At 36.1% G+C, this 16,279-nt stretch overlaps 1 protein-coding gene across 1 annotated transcript; it reads left to right on the top strand.

Moving 5' to 3' along the window:
• Positions 1 to 6,468: 6,468 nt before the first annotated feature.
• Positions 6,469 to 7,449, top strand: LOC139969286 (solute carrier family 35 member G1-like). The gene has a single exon (XM_071974202.1). It carries the CDS (start codon positions 6,469 to 6,471, stop codon positions 7,447 to 7,449), a length of 981 nt encoding a protein of 326 aa, XP_071830303.1.
• Positions 7,450 to 16,279: the final 8,830 nt, after the last annotated feature.

The raw sequence follows: 16,279 nt of genomic DNA, 5'->3' as shown, positions 1-16,279 counted from the left end.
TTTTGGTTATCCTGGTATTTATGAAAACCCAACTTGACCATTTGTTATCCGGTGTTGTTACAATTAACTAGTGACATCAGTTATAATTATCCCTGATCTAAAGAAACTCGTCATCGCCCTATTGAAAGGGCATTTTTAAATATTTAAGAAGTCGTAGAGAAAGATGATCAGAACTCGCATGTGTGTGTTAAAAGTCCATTTACGCCTACATAGGATTAACTAGAAGTGATGGTGAAGTAAGATGTAAGGTACTAGAGCACGGTTAGCTCAAACGGTAGAGCACCAAACAATTTTTTCATCTGATGGTCATGGGTTTCAAGTCACAATTCGAGCGATGGAATTTTTTGTTTTACAAATTTGTAGTAAACGGAAGATTCAAATTTCAACTGAATTAACAAAATTGTTCAATGTTTACATATATTTCGCGCAATCTACGCGTTGAAGTCAATTACCTGCTGGTTTAACTAAAGAATGACATTGTAAATAGACTGAACGAAAGATTGTTGATTCTTGATGCACACATTTATGAGTATGCGTGGTGTCGATTATGTAACGTAACGTTAAATTTGCTTTTTTATTTAAATTCATCAGGTTTTGAAATTGATATGTATCATTTAAATGCAATTCTTTTAGTTGACATGATTCCCATGGTGAAGAAATGAAACATGTTCAAAAGAAGAAAACACATCACCATGATGATCCGTATTGTACATGTATGCTTGTGTTTGTCAATTTGGAGTCAAATAAAGAACATTAAGTATGTGTTTGAGTGACTTATCAGTATGAAGCTAATAACCACCAATCGATTGTGTATGACGCCCACTAGAGGTGTCATAGATACGCCATATTTCGTATCAAACTCAATATATTATGTTATAATTTAAAACAAAGTATCATATCAAACATGCACCTTGCACATTTTTGTTACTGTGAGCAAACGGTTTCCCCAAAAGTGATGGGTAACCCCCTGCTCAACATCGGAACTACAACATTGCAGGAAGTTCAAGAAGATTATTGCCTTTATTAGTAAATATCACAATAATATAATTTGCTTTACCCTAGATGGATAGTGATCATAAATACCATTTTATTTTGGAAGAGGAAACGTTTGCAATAATAAAAATTAAAAAAATAAAAATAAAAAATAATACCAAAATGTCAAGAAGAGGATATTGAGATGCGGTTCTTAACTTACAGTGTATAATTTCCATATACGTGTCACGTTTTCTTCCATCGGATTATCCCTTTAGAAAGTGAGCTAGGATAAGACCATGAGACATACACTAAAACAACTTTTATTTTCCCGGTACTGATGCCACTGTCGTCACCAAGTGGCATTGTATCATACCTCATGGTATCTGATAATGCTGCCAGGGTAGTGTGAGGAGCCATACGATCATATATGTGTAGTACTCTACAAAATGTAGAGACATATACGTACAACCAAATTCAATAAGTGCCACATCGCAGTTGGCCTGCAGCAAATAGATGAATCTCTCAAGCACTTTGTTGTAGCTAAAGACGATGCATCAGTACCCACCCGTACAGGGACGTTGTCGTTTCGCATATAGCCACCAAATTTGTTACAGACTAGTTTGTTACGCTTCAATGGCAAGAGATACTGTTATATTGTGATATTTGTGTTCAGATCACGCATAAAACCAAAGCGTCAGGTCCTGACATGTGGAGTTTGTACCTGTACAATTCTCTCCTTGGTAACAAGTATATTTGAGAACTGACATTACCGAGGACAACAGCTCTGCAACAAAACCAAAGGGGATGCCTTGCTCTCGTATGCTACAGGCTCAAACAAAGGTAAGTTACTAGGCTTTATTCCGTAAGAAAACGAACGAACGGTAATTGTCAATACGTTACAGGGAGTGAAAAATACTGATTGTATGATTTATACAGTAAAATATTTTATAGCAAATCTGTAGTGCACATATTTCAACAAAGATAACAAAAGTCTACTTTCACATCATCCAACTATATATCATACTTATGATTAACTTTAGAATGTGCACCGTCATTATGGACATCATCGTAATCAGGTGTTAGGTTTTTAATCTTCAGTCAAAAGTGATACAAAGTCTACTCGTCAGTAGTAAGATCAGATTGTCTTGAAAGAGAAGTCGGTTATTAGAATACCTGTTTCTTAAACATTATGTACTAGTGGTTTCTTGAAGAGGCGCTTATATCACTCATATGTACATTACAGAATTATATGATCATATTTCACCCTGGAATCGATAGTTTCGAACTATTACTGTTTTATTTGAACTATTAGTTTTGTAACTGTTACAGGAGCTAAATATGTATTCGCTTATACAACAATCTGTAGAAAAAATATATAGGTATGCGAGGCCGAAGGGGTGGCCCACTAAAGGAACCAACTCCATTATAAGGATTGGAGCCCGGAAGACAAAAGATCCATAGTGATTGAACAATGGATCGGTTAGGAAGGAGGTGAGCTTCATATAATACCCAGGGGTTGGGAGCAATTGGAAGTGAGTTGCTTCGATGATTTACTTTATTAGGTGCCAGACGTTATATTAGATCCTTGAATCAGAAAAGTATCAGGAAATATTGCCGATGCATGGGATGTGGAATCAAGAGAGGTGGAAACACGTCTATTACACTTCTTGTTTCTTCAATATGTTTGTAATGCTTCTCTGTTCGAATAGAAATCTTACTGAATATTAAAAAGAATTCAATCCTTTCAAAAATCATCTTTGTCCCTTACCAATATACGACATTTTTAACATGAAAGGCAAGGTAAAGAGAAATGCAACACGTTCATTCGTTAAGCACAACATTTTGTGAATTAGGAATGGTTGATAAGTTATTAACCAATATGTTTTCTATGTTCTGGTTTTGGATTCGAATATAATATTTGATAGTTGATTATCACATGTGACGCCATGGGTTGTGGAAGTTCCAATCGTCATGGTTGATATGTTCACGATACAACAAACAATATTCAACCTTCAGGTTTATAAAACGAATGAGAAAAGTACATTTGAAAACTCAATTTTACAAGGGCATGAAGTAGCCTCTTATCTTCTACCTGCGATTGGCTGGCGACAAAAATTGCCAAACTGACATCGTGCTATTAAAATCAGGAATATTTAGAAGAGATAGACCGGTATAAAATACATGTACGTTTAGATGTCTACAAAATATGATAGAAAATGTGACACAATTTTTTTCGGTATGCAGAAAGTAGTAACTTTATAGTTTCTAAATAGCCCTGTGGTGAATGAGTGGAAAATTACACATAAAAAAAAAATCTTCATACTTTTAAATCTTTCACGAAAATCATGCGCTGTTGCATTAGGACTGATGGGTGGGTGCATCGATGCATGGATATATGGACAGATGGATTGATTGATGAATTTACTGGCTGACTTATTATTTCACTGATTGACTGATAGTTTGTTTAATTGCTCCCTTGCTTTGTTGTTTGTTTGTTAGCTTGTTTACTTCATTGATTGATTAATCAATGGCAACATAATAAAGCCATATCGATTGATCGCTCAATTGCAACATTAAAAAGCAGCATATCTTTCGAACCATTACGAAATAGATATGTAAGTAATCCTGAAAATACTTCAGAAGAACCGAATTGAAAGGATCTATGTGAAAAAATTGAAGAATGAGATCAAATGCAGATGATATGAAGATCATGAAATCAAGTGAAATAAAGAGAAATCCAGTGAGTTCAGTCCATTTTGCCAGAAAGAAACGAAAACTAACAAATGCAATCCCATTGAAATATTCTTGACAATAGTCCTCACCACGCATTTTGATTTCAGAATTTGATTGCTAACTGCAAAATAAAGTAACACAATTAGATTCCAATTGGGCATTTGAAATAAAATCGGTAAAACACTACCAGTACAATTCTATTTTGTATTTACTAATCTGTTGAACAACTTACCACCGTAGAGTAGTTCTATGATTTCTTTTCGTGTCTGTTTATAATAGATACTGTCAGCTAATCCGTCTTCATACTATAGTAGCTTAAGTAGAGTCTAGCCAACCGAAATCTGATAAAAGAAAGGGCAAACAAGAGGGTCGATATGTGATTGTTATACATAGAAATCTGCTATGGTTAAGTTAATTAAGTCTTAAATTCCATAGTGAACAAGTAAGTTTGTAAATAGTGGTAGGTAAACTGACTCGTAATTTGATGCAGATCCTGGTGAGTGGTAATGCGAGTGGGCGAGGTGGGGGAGGGGTGGGGGAGACAATTACAGCAGTTCTTATGTATTTATTATCTGGCAACGGAGTAGCCCATACAACTCACGGCGAACTCTCCTGACTTACACGCTGACAATATGGTTATTTATGATGAACTTAACGATGAACTGTAATGAACTTAAAACAAGGACGACAGGGAAGCGAAAACTCGTATGAGAGGGACATATCCAGTTTAAGAACTCGCGAAGAGGCGTCCTACTTGACCAAGTAGTCCTAATCGATACAAATCATATACGCTTATTGTTTTAAATACAAAAAGAAAACATTATGGGATCGACAAGACAGAAAAATGGGGGTCGTTAGTTTTGATTTAAACTATTTTTTTTTTGCCAGGTCTGACAAGACCGGGTTAGGGGTCACAGCCTGGGGTCCAGTGTCAATTTAGGGAAAATGCGGGGCAATAAATATCCTTTTTCTCATTTTCATAATATACTTTAAGTAAAATGAAGGCTATTCATGGACTGGGTGACATCGTTTTGACATAAATTAAAAAATGAAACAGGGAAACCGAGGAAGTTAAAGTACAACGTAAAGGTAATAATGTATGTTGGCACAGGTAACTCAAATAGGGATTTGCTGAACAGAGAACTTGCAGAGTTCAAATAAGACACAAACCATAACCATCTTCATTGGTATATGTGACAGAGATAACTGTTATGAACTCCCCCAAAGACTTGACCAAGTCTAAATATCACATCAACGATCCTCATGTTCTTCGATTCTGTATGTTTTTCATTTAACATTTATTTATTAAACAATATTTTATTTTCAGCAGAATGGAGATGGGTTTTTGCAAATGCTGAATCTAAAATATTGAACATCATAATATAATTTAATAAATGGCACTGGTTCACATTTCTCCCTTGAAACTATGAAACGATATAAAAAGACAAAGCGAGAGCAAAATAATTAAGATCCTTAGTGGCTCTATGACATCACCGATTTACAAGATGACAGATCGCAGAGACGATTGTTAAACTGAGATATATCATAGCTCATTTGGGAGCATCGTTCTTTACACAGATCTCTGTCATATCATCCACATACGATCGTTGGGATTGTGTTCGTTTTCTAAAACCATCTACTTCTTAAAACATTGACTTTTACTTCTCTTTTTGATGCGCCATATAGGTGGTTTTGTAAAATAGAGTCATTTCCAAATCTATTTGAGGTTTTATTCCCTTTTTTGAGATTTGATGTATACTACTATGGGTGTGACTTTGTTGTACTGTGCCTGTGCATGCCTTGTTTATATATTTTTTTTTTACCTTCTCTAAAAAATTTAGGGGGAGGGGAAGGGAAAGATGGGTATAAAATTTATACGGGAATAAACGTTTTAAATGAAAAACAAGACAAAGTGCAAAAGGACCACTGATTACTAAATGTGGGTGGTACATGGATATATGCTCCTCATTTTCGTCTAACTGAAATAATTACTTTTCATAATCTAAAACTGTCGTTTAGTTAATCCCAAATTTGTTGTAAGGAATGTACAAACGACTCATTTTTTCGTGTAAATTTCGATGTTTGTTCGCTCAAAACAAAGTTTAATTTAGAAACTTTCGATATGGAAAATTACGGCATTTTACACCAACCACCATCCCACTACCCCTCCCTCCCTTCCCGAAAGCCGATTCAATGACACAAAGTTCAAGGACTGTGATTCGTGTCACTTTGAGTAAACCACTTAGTTACCTCAAACCTTCCCGAAAATAACAATATCTCCATATATTCTGTACCACAAATATCTTTGCAATTATATAACAAAATGGCACTTCAAGTTTACTGCAAAAAGGGAGAATCCCCCCCCCCCCCCACATTAACACACTGGGCACTTCTTATTAATGACAAGAGGCATTTTTGCTCAGGAGGGAAACTTGTCCCCCCCCCCCTGGCCCCTCCTACTGATTCGCCGTCACTCATATATGTTTACACAGGATGCTCATATACGGCAGTCTGATGACCAATTTTCACATATCGAATTAGAACCATACCTTTTATGTGAAAAGGATTTTTATTCTCCTTTGACTTCAAGTACAGCGTGTATTACCAAATGTTTTAGTTTTGTTTTTATCTTGTTCTTACCGTCAGCTTTACATCTTGGTTCAAGAGCATATATGCAACTCGTAAACAGAGAAAGTACTGACAGTATGCCTTCAACTAATCAGCTTTGAATGATTAAGATTCAGCTATAGACAGATAAAAATGTCTGTGATACGTACATTGAGAAGTCAGCGTGGGATTTTCAACGCACTCGTCGGCGGGATAATGCTCGGAGTACACGGACTGGGTACAAATCTCTTAGCCAGGACCATCTCCCCGTGGATTATATGCTTCTTCTTCACAATATGCCATCTAGTAGTGATCCCATGGATCAACTGGGAACTGAACAACAAGTACACACTGACCAATATATTAATGATATTTATCGCTGGTCTCTTTGGTACATTACATCTGTGTTTCATCTCTTTCGCTTTTGCTTTTACTTCCGTTGGAAATACCAGTGCTATTCTTTATACAAAGCCTTTGTTCTCGGCTCTATTCGGAAAATGTTTGATCAAAGAGCCTTTAGCTTGGATCGACGCCTTACTGATATTAGCTAACTTCATTGGTGTTTTGTTAGTAGGGAAGCCCCCCTTTTTGTTCGGGGGTAAGCTGACCAGCGATTCTCGAGAGTTAGTTGGCGCCCTGCTCTCCCTGGTTGGTGCTATCTGCGGGGCGTTGCAATATGTCAGTATACGAAAAATTGTGGCAGATGACGTATTTGATACGGCGACAATTTTGCTTGCTAAAACCGTCGCAGGATTTCTGATTTACTCCATGGGAATTTTATTCAACATAACTGAACTAAAACCTTTAGAAACCACTCTAGAGTGGTTCTACTTGTCAATCGTCTGTGTCTGTGGTTTAACTGAAGTCTTGTTTACCTACTTTGCACTGGAAACACTCAACGCCAAAACGGTGGCGTTGATTACTGCAATTGACGTACTAACCTCCTACTTGCTTCAAATTGCGTTCACAAGCGATAAAGTTGACTGGATGGCAATAACAGGGGCTCTTCTGATCACTAGTGCTCCCGTTGTGTATGGAATAATGGGTATCCGAGAACAAATATTACAGGAACGAGAGAACAAAGGACAAGAGCTTCAAGATCGTGACGGAGATGAACATCTATCCGCCAAATAGAGACAGACAGAGACAGACAGACAGACAGACAAACAGACAGACAGACGACCATCTGGAACGAAAATCAGAAAAATTGTTATGCAAATTATAAGAACTTGACTACGAACTCTTCCCCATATGTTCTTTATCCTTTTTAAATGCAACTATATAACTGTTCATTAAATAACTTTTCTTTAAGCACGTAACTAGATTCGATTTTATGGGTTTTTAATTCAACTGAAACCCTTGTTAGATCTACCACAATTATGAAAATCGCCGATTTCGTCTCTTCGAGTTGGTTAGTATCATATTTGATCTCTTGAGTAAGGCAAATATGTCACCAAAAACAGAACTAGCATTGTTCGATACAGGTGAAAAACGCCTACAGTGGAATTACGACCTTCATTACCGGTTTCAAACTTCTGGACATATAATCAGCGTCCATAACCTTGTGGTTAGGGTCTCCGCGTATAAAGCGGGAGGCCCGGGCTCGAATCCCGGTGGAAACTGGAATTTTTTTCACTGTTCTAAAAAACTAATATACAGTCAGTTGCTCTTCTTTTCTGACAATTAGTCACTTTTTATAACAACTTCGAGCGTGTTTGCATCTAGTTGTACTGCTATTAATTGAAACTGTCAAAGAGAAATACAAATAAAGACATCCGCTTTCCTAAACGCATGTTGCCTTCAGAGTTTCATACCGCACGTGAAAACAGCCATCATAGCATGATCGAGGGAGCGGTAAAAAAAATGAAGGAAAATAGTACATCACGAAGAGTCGCTACTAATACCTTACATCTGCATTATGCATGAATATTTAATATCATACGTAGATGTTTTAATAAAGTAATGTCTTAATGATAATTTATGTTATAAGCAATGCAGCAGCGTGTGCCGCGCCCTGAGGCGACTAGTACATGTGAATGCTATATATGAGTGTGCTGTCCCCACCAACCATATATGTCAAACAATTGGAATTACTCGCGCATTCAGACATACGAGTTTCATTGCAGTCTCGTAATACCTTTACAGGATTACTCGATAATGACTATTATTACCCTCAATACATTAAAAACAGTATTCGCTACTCGGAGAGACCTTATCGATAAGACACCGCTGCTGCAAGTCTGACAAATTCTCCAGAATAAACGACTGATTGTTCACAGAACATGTAATTAGTGAACCAATAAAATATTCATTTTAATCGTTTAATTAGGAGTTCCATTATAAACGCTTATTGATAAACAGTGTTCTGTGTTCAATAGGTACATTATTTCTCATTTCCTATTTATTCATTTAACACTTCTAACATGTGTTTTAGAGCCATCCACAACTTTACGCAAACGATACCTATCGTCATTTTCATTTAAATCAAACAGGAATTGAAAAAAAAAGTCCAAAACGTTGTTTCCCTTTCATTGACTGTTTGCAAAAGTTGAAGAAATAGCCGATAGAAAACTGAAATAATAGCTTTATATGCAAGAGCAGATATTCTCTTAACCCTCTAACTGAATTGTGTTACCACGCATTTAAATCTGTTTTTGACAGTGTCATTCAGAGTGACACTGGACCCTGATGCCATGATATAGCAGACCTTCTCTGCATCATCCAAAAAGTGTTGCAAAAGTGTCAAAATAAGCAACTTTATAAACCAAACAAAGACAGTGAATATTGGCCTTGAACGAAAAGATTAACTGCGTGGTATAGCCTAATAATGCAACACTTGTGTATTAACAGTAAAGTTTGGAATAATTGCAGATAAAAATAGCAACCTTTCAAAAGGGGGCTGCTCTGAGTTGACCAACTACCGTTATTGTTTGCCTTATAAACGCAGATTAGACCTCGTGTATTGTGTGTGTATGAATTAGCGTGACCTTTTGCAAAAATAAAGCCTTCATATAATAAGATACCATGGTAGCTTGACTGCTATCTAAAATGACCGTCAATCGAAACCGAAGGTCGCAATTTCATTATTTTAGGCTGGTAAACTCTTCACAACGCCAATACTCGGGCTGTTTCAGGAGCGGATTTCCCTACCTGTTAGGAACCGGTGCACCATGGGTAAAAGGCGCAAAGAAACGACTTATTAACGTATAAGTTTCTATTACATCACGAGAGCTGTACAACTGAATATTACATTGCACAGTCATAATAAAAACATAAAAGTCATAATAATTTCAATACAGAATTCAAACAACAACAACAAGAAAAAAATGAACACATTTTGTAATTTGTACGGTAAGAAGTTTATTCCGCGCGACCAACCGAAATAATTTTGGCCGAGGGACTATCTATCAGAAATAAGTTAAAAAATAAAATGATTTGTAATTTCTCTCCCTGCAAGATAATGACGTCTGCTAAGGTGACACAAGTTCACGAAGTTCTCATTAACAGTAACGATGTTATTATCTGACTATAGGCCTAAATTCAGTTCTTATCCAACAATATGGCTCTCTTCACTTTGACTTTGGAAATAACTCCGAATGAAGCAGTTTATTAGGTGACAGCTCCCTGGTGGGTAATATTTTACGTCAATTGTTCTTGCAAATTTCAATCTCAAAACGCGTAGCTGGATTAAGCCTCCCAAAGACAATACTATATAAAATATTAATCATATATTGTCTCCGATGTTTGGTGCAAATGTTCAAAGCTGGAATTGGACAATTTCACCACCACACATGCAAGTACAATGTTCCAGAAAAAATGGGATAATCTGGTAGCTGAAGTTGATTTTCATAACAAAATTGATAGACATTCTCTGTATACGGTAAAAACCACATCCTCATAGAATTTTGTAATTTTTTTCACCCAGTTGGAAATGTATTATTCTATTTGGAGGGATATGATTTTACATCCCCCCCCCCCCCCCATCACCCAGTCACAAGACCCTAGCAACGTCACCGGTTTCGTTGTAAGCTTCGGTTCTTGGATACACGAAAACATTAACATTACCCTGTAACAGAGACAATACTGCGACAATCAGTAGCTGTAATTAAATACCGTGCCCGCGTTTTTGCCTTTTGGGAAAAGAAAAGTTCATTGAAATGAAACCTGCCCTTGCTGAAAATGCTTTCGAAATTCATTAAATCTGGCCGAGGGATTCCAGCTAATTCTGTTTCCGACAGAATATGCCCTCTAAATAATGAAAAACGGAGTGATCTTACGGGAAAGCTAGTTACAATCGACTTTAAATAATTACGTTTTCGTCGTTTCAAAGAATACTCTTACCCAGAATATTGTTTTTACAACTGTTTCGTCTGTTACCCTTCATATACATTTTCCCAGGATAGCTCTACAGCTCACCAATAACAAGAGAGATGTAATTCATTTATCTGCCAAGATCTTGTCAGTAGCTGTTTTCAATTTTCTCTATTCTTTTCGGTTCAGAGTACTTTTAAATTTTTAATTGCTGTCCGCGCTATTCGCAATCAAGGAATTTACATACGAATTTATATATATATATATATATATATATATATATATATATATATATATATATATATATGTATATATATATATATATATGTATATATATATATATATATATATATATATATATATATATATATATATATATATATATATAAATATATATATATTGAATATAAAACAGAACTAGTATATTGTTCGATACAGGTGACAAAAGCCTACAGTGGAATAACGACCTTCCTTACCGGTTTCGAACCTATATATATATATATATATATATATGAATAACGGAAAACTGTTAAACAACTATGCTGCATATACAGAAAGGCTTGATCTCGAGTGAGATACAATAATTAAATTAGGATAAGTGATCGGAAATAAAACAGCCAATGTTTAGTTTTTGCAGAGCTTTCGAGCAAAACTAGCTCTTCTTCAGTGCATGATCACCGAAAGTGACCGATAGTGAATATATATATATATATTCGTATATAAATTATCTGATATAGTCGAAGCTATTAGCTTAAAAGCTTTGTCTAGCTGCAACAATAGTTAAAGGTATATTGTTGTTGGCGTGGGAATACTTTCTGGTAATATATATTACAATACTCGGAATTTTTTATGATAAAATTAAGATTGATATGTTGCTAAGCATAAATTATAAAATGGTGCCGTAATTCATTTTCTAGAACAAAAATGCAGAGTAAAGGACATGATGTAAATCTGTATATTTATGTCACAATCTCGTTGGCGAAATGGTATAAGCCAATACGAAAATATATCCCCCGATATTACTTATTTATTAAAAGCCGGTAATGAGAGCCCAGCTTGAAGACAGATTGGTAGAGACAAATGAATCTTTAACATAAACTGTATAGCCTGTTAAGAGACTTGCAATGTTTTGACGAGTGGTTAGGTTTTATTTCGTATATCACAAAAGATGGAAAAAACTCTAAACATGAAACCAAAAATTGAGGCGATTACGATTTGAAAGAAACAGCATGATCAGGGAAGTATATTTTTATTTCCCAATCGACTTGTTGCCACTAAAGTTTTGACGTATTACTCGGAATGGTATACAACCGAATCCTTCAATGGATAGAAGGAATCCATATACTTCCAATATACTTCCAATATTATACTTCAACATCCGGGTACTATTTGATTTAAAAGATGTCCCTCATTTGTCCCTTTCTCAGTTCTAAGTAATTTGCCTTTAATGCCGCATTCCTTTATCAAATTTCAAACCATAATATTTGTCCTCATTCAGCTTGAAAGCATTTGCTAACCTACTTTTCTCGAAGCAAAAATGTAATAAAAAATCATCACAATGCGATAGATACAAAGAAAACAGAGTCAATTCATCAAAACACAACCCATGAAGTTGATGATAATCAAACAATATTAACATTATATCTAAACCCTTTTTTTCTTTGTCTCTCTCTTTTTCTCTTTTCCTTTTTCTCCTTCGTCTTCTTTTCAATTCCCTAGTCTCCTTTGACTGTAAGGGGGTGATGTTTTGAATCGCTCGCACGTCATAAGCAGAATTGTCAATCTCTCATGGCTATACATAATTAAATGAGATCGGGCTTCGTGTGTACGACCATCTGTTTTCACTATAGGAGTAGTCGTTCTTTCTGGCTTCATCCGTGTGCATGTATGTATGTGTATCTATGTCTTCGTTTTACGTGTTACATCCTTATTATTCCGTCTTCTGAAGATGAATATGGCCATCGCTCGGTGAGTATTCGATTGGTTTAAAATTTGTATCATTTATCATTCTGGAAATTTTTATGGGTAAGAATAATCCATTATATTATGATAATTTGTTGTCTTTAAAAACATAACGTTATTTCTCATAAAAATTCTTCACGGTGTCTGCCACGTTCTTCTCCCTCGAGTCACAACTGTTGAGATTCATTTTGAGGATGTTTTGAATTACATCTTGTGATAGAACTACCTGCTGTTTTATCCGGCAAAATTATTAATGACTCTATAAGCTATTTAACGATCGGGAGGATGGTAAAAGGAATTCTCTCTTATTGTGTGTCGTTGTTTGGCCCCAGCACTTGAGATATTAATGCTAACTGTACTTTGCGCTCTTAGAATTCAATTTATAAGCGATTGTGTAGCGATTTATTAAGGTTTTGGGTAGTATAGTTTTTAGATTTGAGGCATTCTGGAGGATTTTCATTATTCATCAAAACGAACATGAAATCTCTTTGCAAGTATTATGAATTAATTTTTGCAAAGACAAATGTTTTTTTCAAAAGTCATCGTGTTCATATTTTGTCGCAAGGGAAAACTCAGACCACTGTATTGCTGCAGTTGTGACGTCAGGCGATAATATTTTAAGAATCGAAAGGAAACATTAATTAGTCACTAGTTGAAATTTCGTAAATAAAAAAAGAATTCTAGTAGGACGGTTTCTTCAGGTAATAGTGTGATACACTTGAATGATTTCATCTTTATTTTGTGTACGAAGTTTTGAGAAATGGCTAGAATCATAGACGAAATGCTGTTTAAAGTGCATTATTCGAGGCCTCCATATAAATTCATAGTATCTTTTTAAAGAATGATGCTGGTGGTCGGAAGACCTGACTTGATGCATCCTTACACATACGCCTGGCTCCATGTAATTAGATCCCGGGTCGTGGGGCTGTACAACCTCTGACTACCCCAACCATCTTTCTCTCTTCAGGCCTGCCTATACATAACCAGTAGGCTTTCACATTTTTGAAAATTGAATATCATAAAGTTAATAGCGAAATTTAGGCCTATTTCGAGGGATAATCTGCATTAAAACTTCGATATTGACAGATAGGTGAGAAACTGTGGATTTAAAATTTTCTTTTTATTATGATATTTCAAGTTAATTATGTATAAAAGTTACGCCGTCATTAAGACTCTTTTGAGGGGAACGGTTTCCCTGAAAAAACACTCTTGTATGCGAAGATGACTACATGTAGAAAAGATACTTTGTTTTCATAAATTGAACCTGCATCGAAAATGAGTACATGTGGAATACACTTTGTTTTGCATATGAAATGAAGGTGCAGCAGGGTAATCCATTATGCAACCATGTGAGTCCTTTCGTAAACAACATCACAAACGACTGAACCTATGTAAGTTACTTAATTACAGCTCAAAGGTGACAATACCAGTGAAAATACCCTACGGGGAGTCACGCGCGCGAACCTGATGAAGGAAAACAACATCAGAAAAGAGAAGCCATGCATGTACTTGTATGAAAGAGATTAAACGTGCTTAAAGATCTACGCATTCATGTTGCCATGGCACCGTAGTGTATTAAATGAAACAGGTTCATATACGAACAAAAAACATTTAGATTACCTATATACGTTATTAAAGCCAAGAATTATTAATTATAATCTCTTGATTGAAGTGAAGCATGTATGAATAATTCTTTACATTGCGTTTATATCCTGCAACTACTTGAAGTGAATGGTTGACTTTGCTTTGCTTTGTTTAGTGCGTTATATATCCCTTGCTTGATGTAAAACAATGGTTGACTTGTTCTTCGCATACTCAATTGTGACGTGTGACTTCATATAGTTTCTAGTGACTTGTTACTGGACAAACTTGAAGTAAATCATGAAAGATTAAACTAATATCGCATAACCAGCTGGCTTCCGATGTAAATGATTGAATTGTCCTTTGTATAGATTGCATTGTAACCCTTGCTTAAAGTGAACCATGGTTAAGTAAATCATTCGTTACAATACAATGTAGTTTGTCCATTAACCCATCAAAGAATATACAAGTGTGACGGCGATAGCATTATTTTCCTAAAATTATAATTGCCATTGCGTTTTTAGAGATATTACCTTAAAATATATATAATATTTGAATCTTTAATTTACACAATTTGAAAAACATTCCGGATCTGGTTGCTAATGGTACCATAATCCTTGGTTTTATAAAAAAAAAAAGAATTCTCTCTCAAACTATTTTCTTTTTTGTAATTATACATATACTGCATGACTTCCCAACGCAATGCACTTGCAGTTGATGAATTTTTAATGAGACGTAGACATGTTTATTTGACATGGGTTTTTTTTGACGAGTTTCCTATAGTTTTTTAAATGCTAAGTCCTTAATAGGCATGTTAGCTTAACTATGAAGTTTGCCTTTTCCATATACGTTCTCCCCCCCCCCCCCCCCCTGCGGAGCTCCGTGCACATATATATGCAGACACACTTACAAAGCAACTATATAACCGATTAACAGCACTTTCTTCGTATAGTATAGAGACAAGCGAACTACATAGCTATAGCCATGATCATCATTTAAAGAAATAACTGACCTTATATCAACGTTATCTTATTTTTCAGCTAAATGAAGGTACCAGGTCCTGGGATATTTCGTTACCAGAGTGACGGTATTAACAATTACCATACAAATTCAACCAAGCTTGTTAAACCGGAAGCCATTTATATAATCCAGAAGGAGTGAGTAAGAGAAATATCTCGGGAAATGGGGAGCCGTCCATCCTCTCGAAGACGAGGGGAACTCTCCAACGGATCTATTGGAAACGAAACAGAAACCGACTTGCGAGCCGAAAATGCTAAATTAATAGCGAAAATCGCCGAACTTGAACAAGGTCATGTACCCGGAAATATACGAGAGGAAAACGATAAGTTACGAGAGGAAAACGAAGGGTTAAAGCGGCAACTGAAAGGTAGGTCGCAAAGTCATAGTTTACCCCAGTGGCAAAATCAGGGCGATACCTTACAAATAAGGGAGAATAAATCCTTGAACGATTTTAGGCTTTCCGACCAAGTGGAGCAAGCGGCTGACCCGTTGCAAAGAACCAAGAGTGACACAACTAATAATTATGTGGACAGGATTGTAACATTAGGTCCAAGTTTGCATAAGGAGAGCAAACAACCACGAAAAATAAAACCAACTTCGGTGCCGACAAGAATGAGTGATATCGAGGCCTATGGTAAAGGTTTACCACTCCCAAATACGGAAAGATTACGGAACAATATTCGTCGTACACGAAAGAAAAAACTCCGGACGGACAGTGGCAATTCAACGGGTAGTTCTGTGGAGCCCCCCACGGATGATCCCAACCGAAATGAGATCATAGCGAATTCTTCGCCAGAGAGAACGGATCAGCAGGACGTCTTCTTAGGGGTGGACAATTTTAACTCGGGAGCGGACGATTCAGATAGGTCTACCTCGGAAGCTAAAGATGACCTTCTTATGTAAATATCAAACAAGTACACACACACACACACACAAATTGTAGCAATTCAATCAGCAAATTGTAGAAAGAAAACACGGATTTATGGTTTTTTTTGGGGGGGGGCTAGATTTACACCAGTTCCAATTTAAACGAATGGGAATTTGTACAGCCACTCGTGAGATATACTGTACATCTCCCAGAGATTTCTCC

The sequence above is a fragment of the Apostichopus japonicus genome, chromosome 6 (assembly GCF_037975245.1).
Source record: "Apostichopus japonicus isolate 1M-3 chromosome 6, ASM3797524v1, whole genome shotgun sequence".
Classification (NCBI taxonomy): domain Eukaryota; kingdom Metazoa; phylum Echinodermata; class Holothuroidea; order Aspidochirotida; family Stichopodidae; genus Apostichopus; species Apostichopus japonicus.
This window is presented reverse-complemented; position numbering and strand designations above follow the sequence as displayed.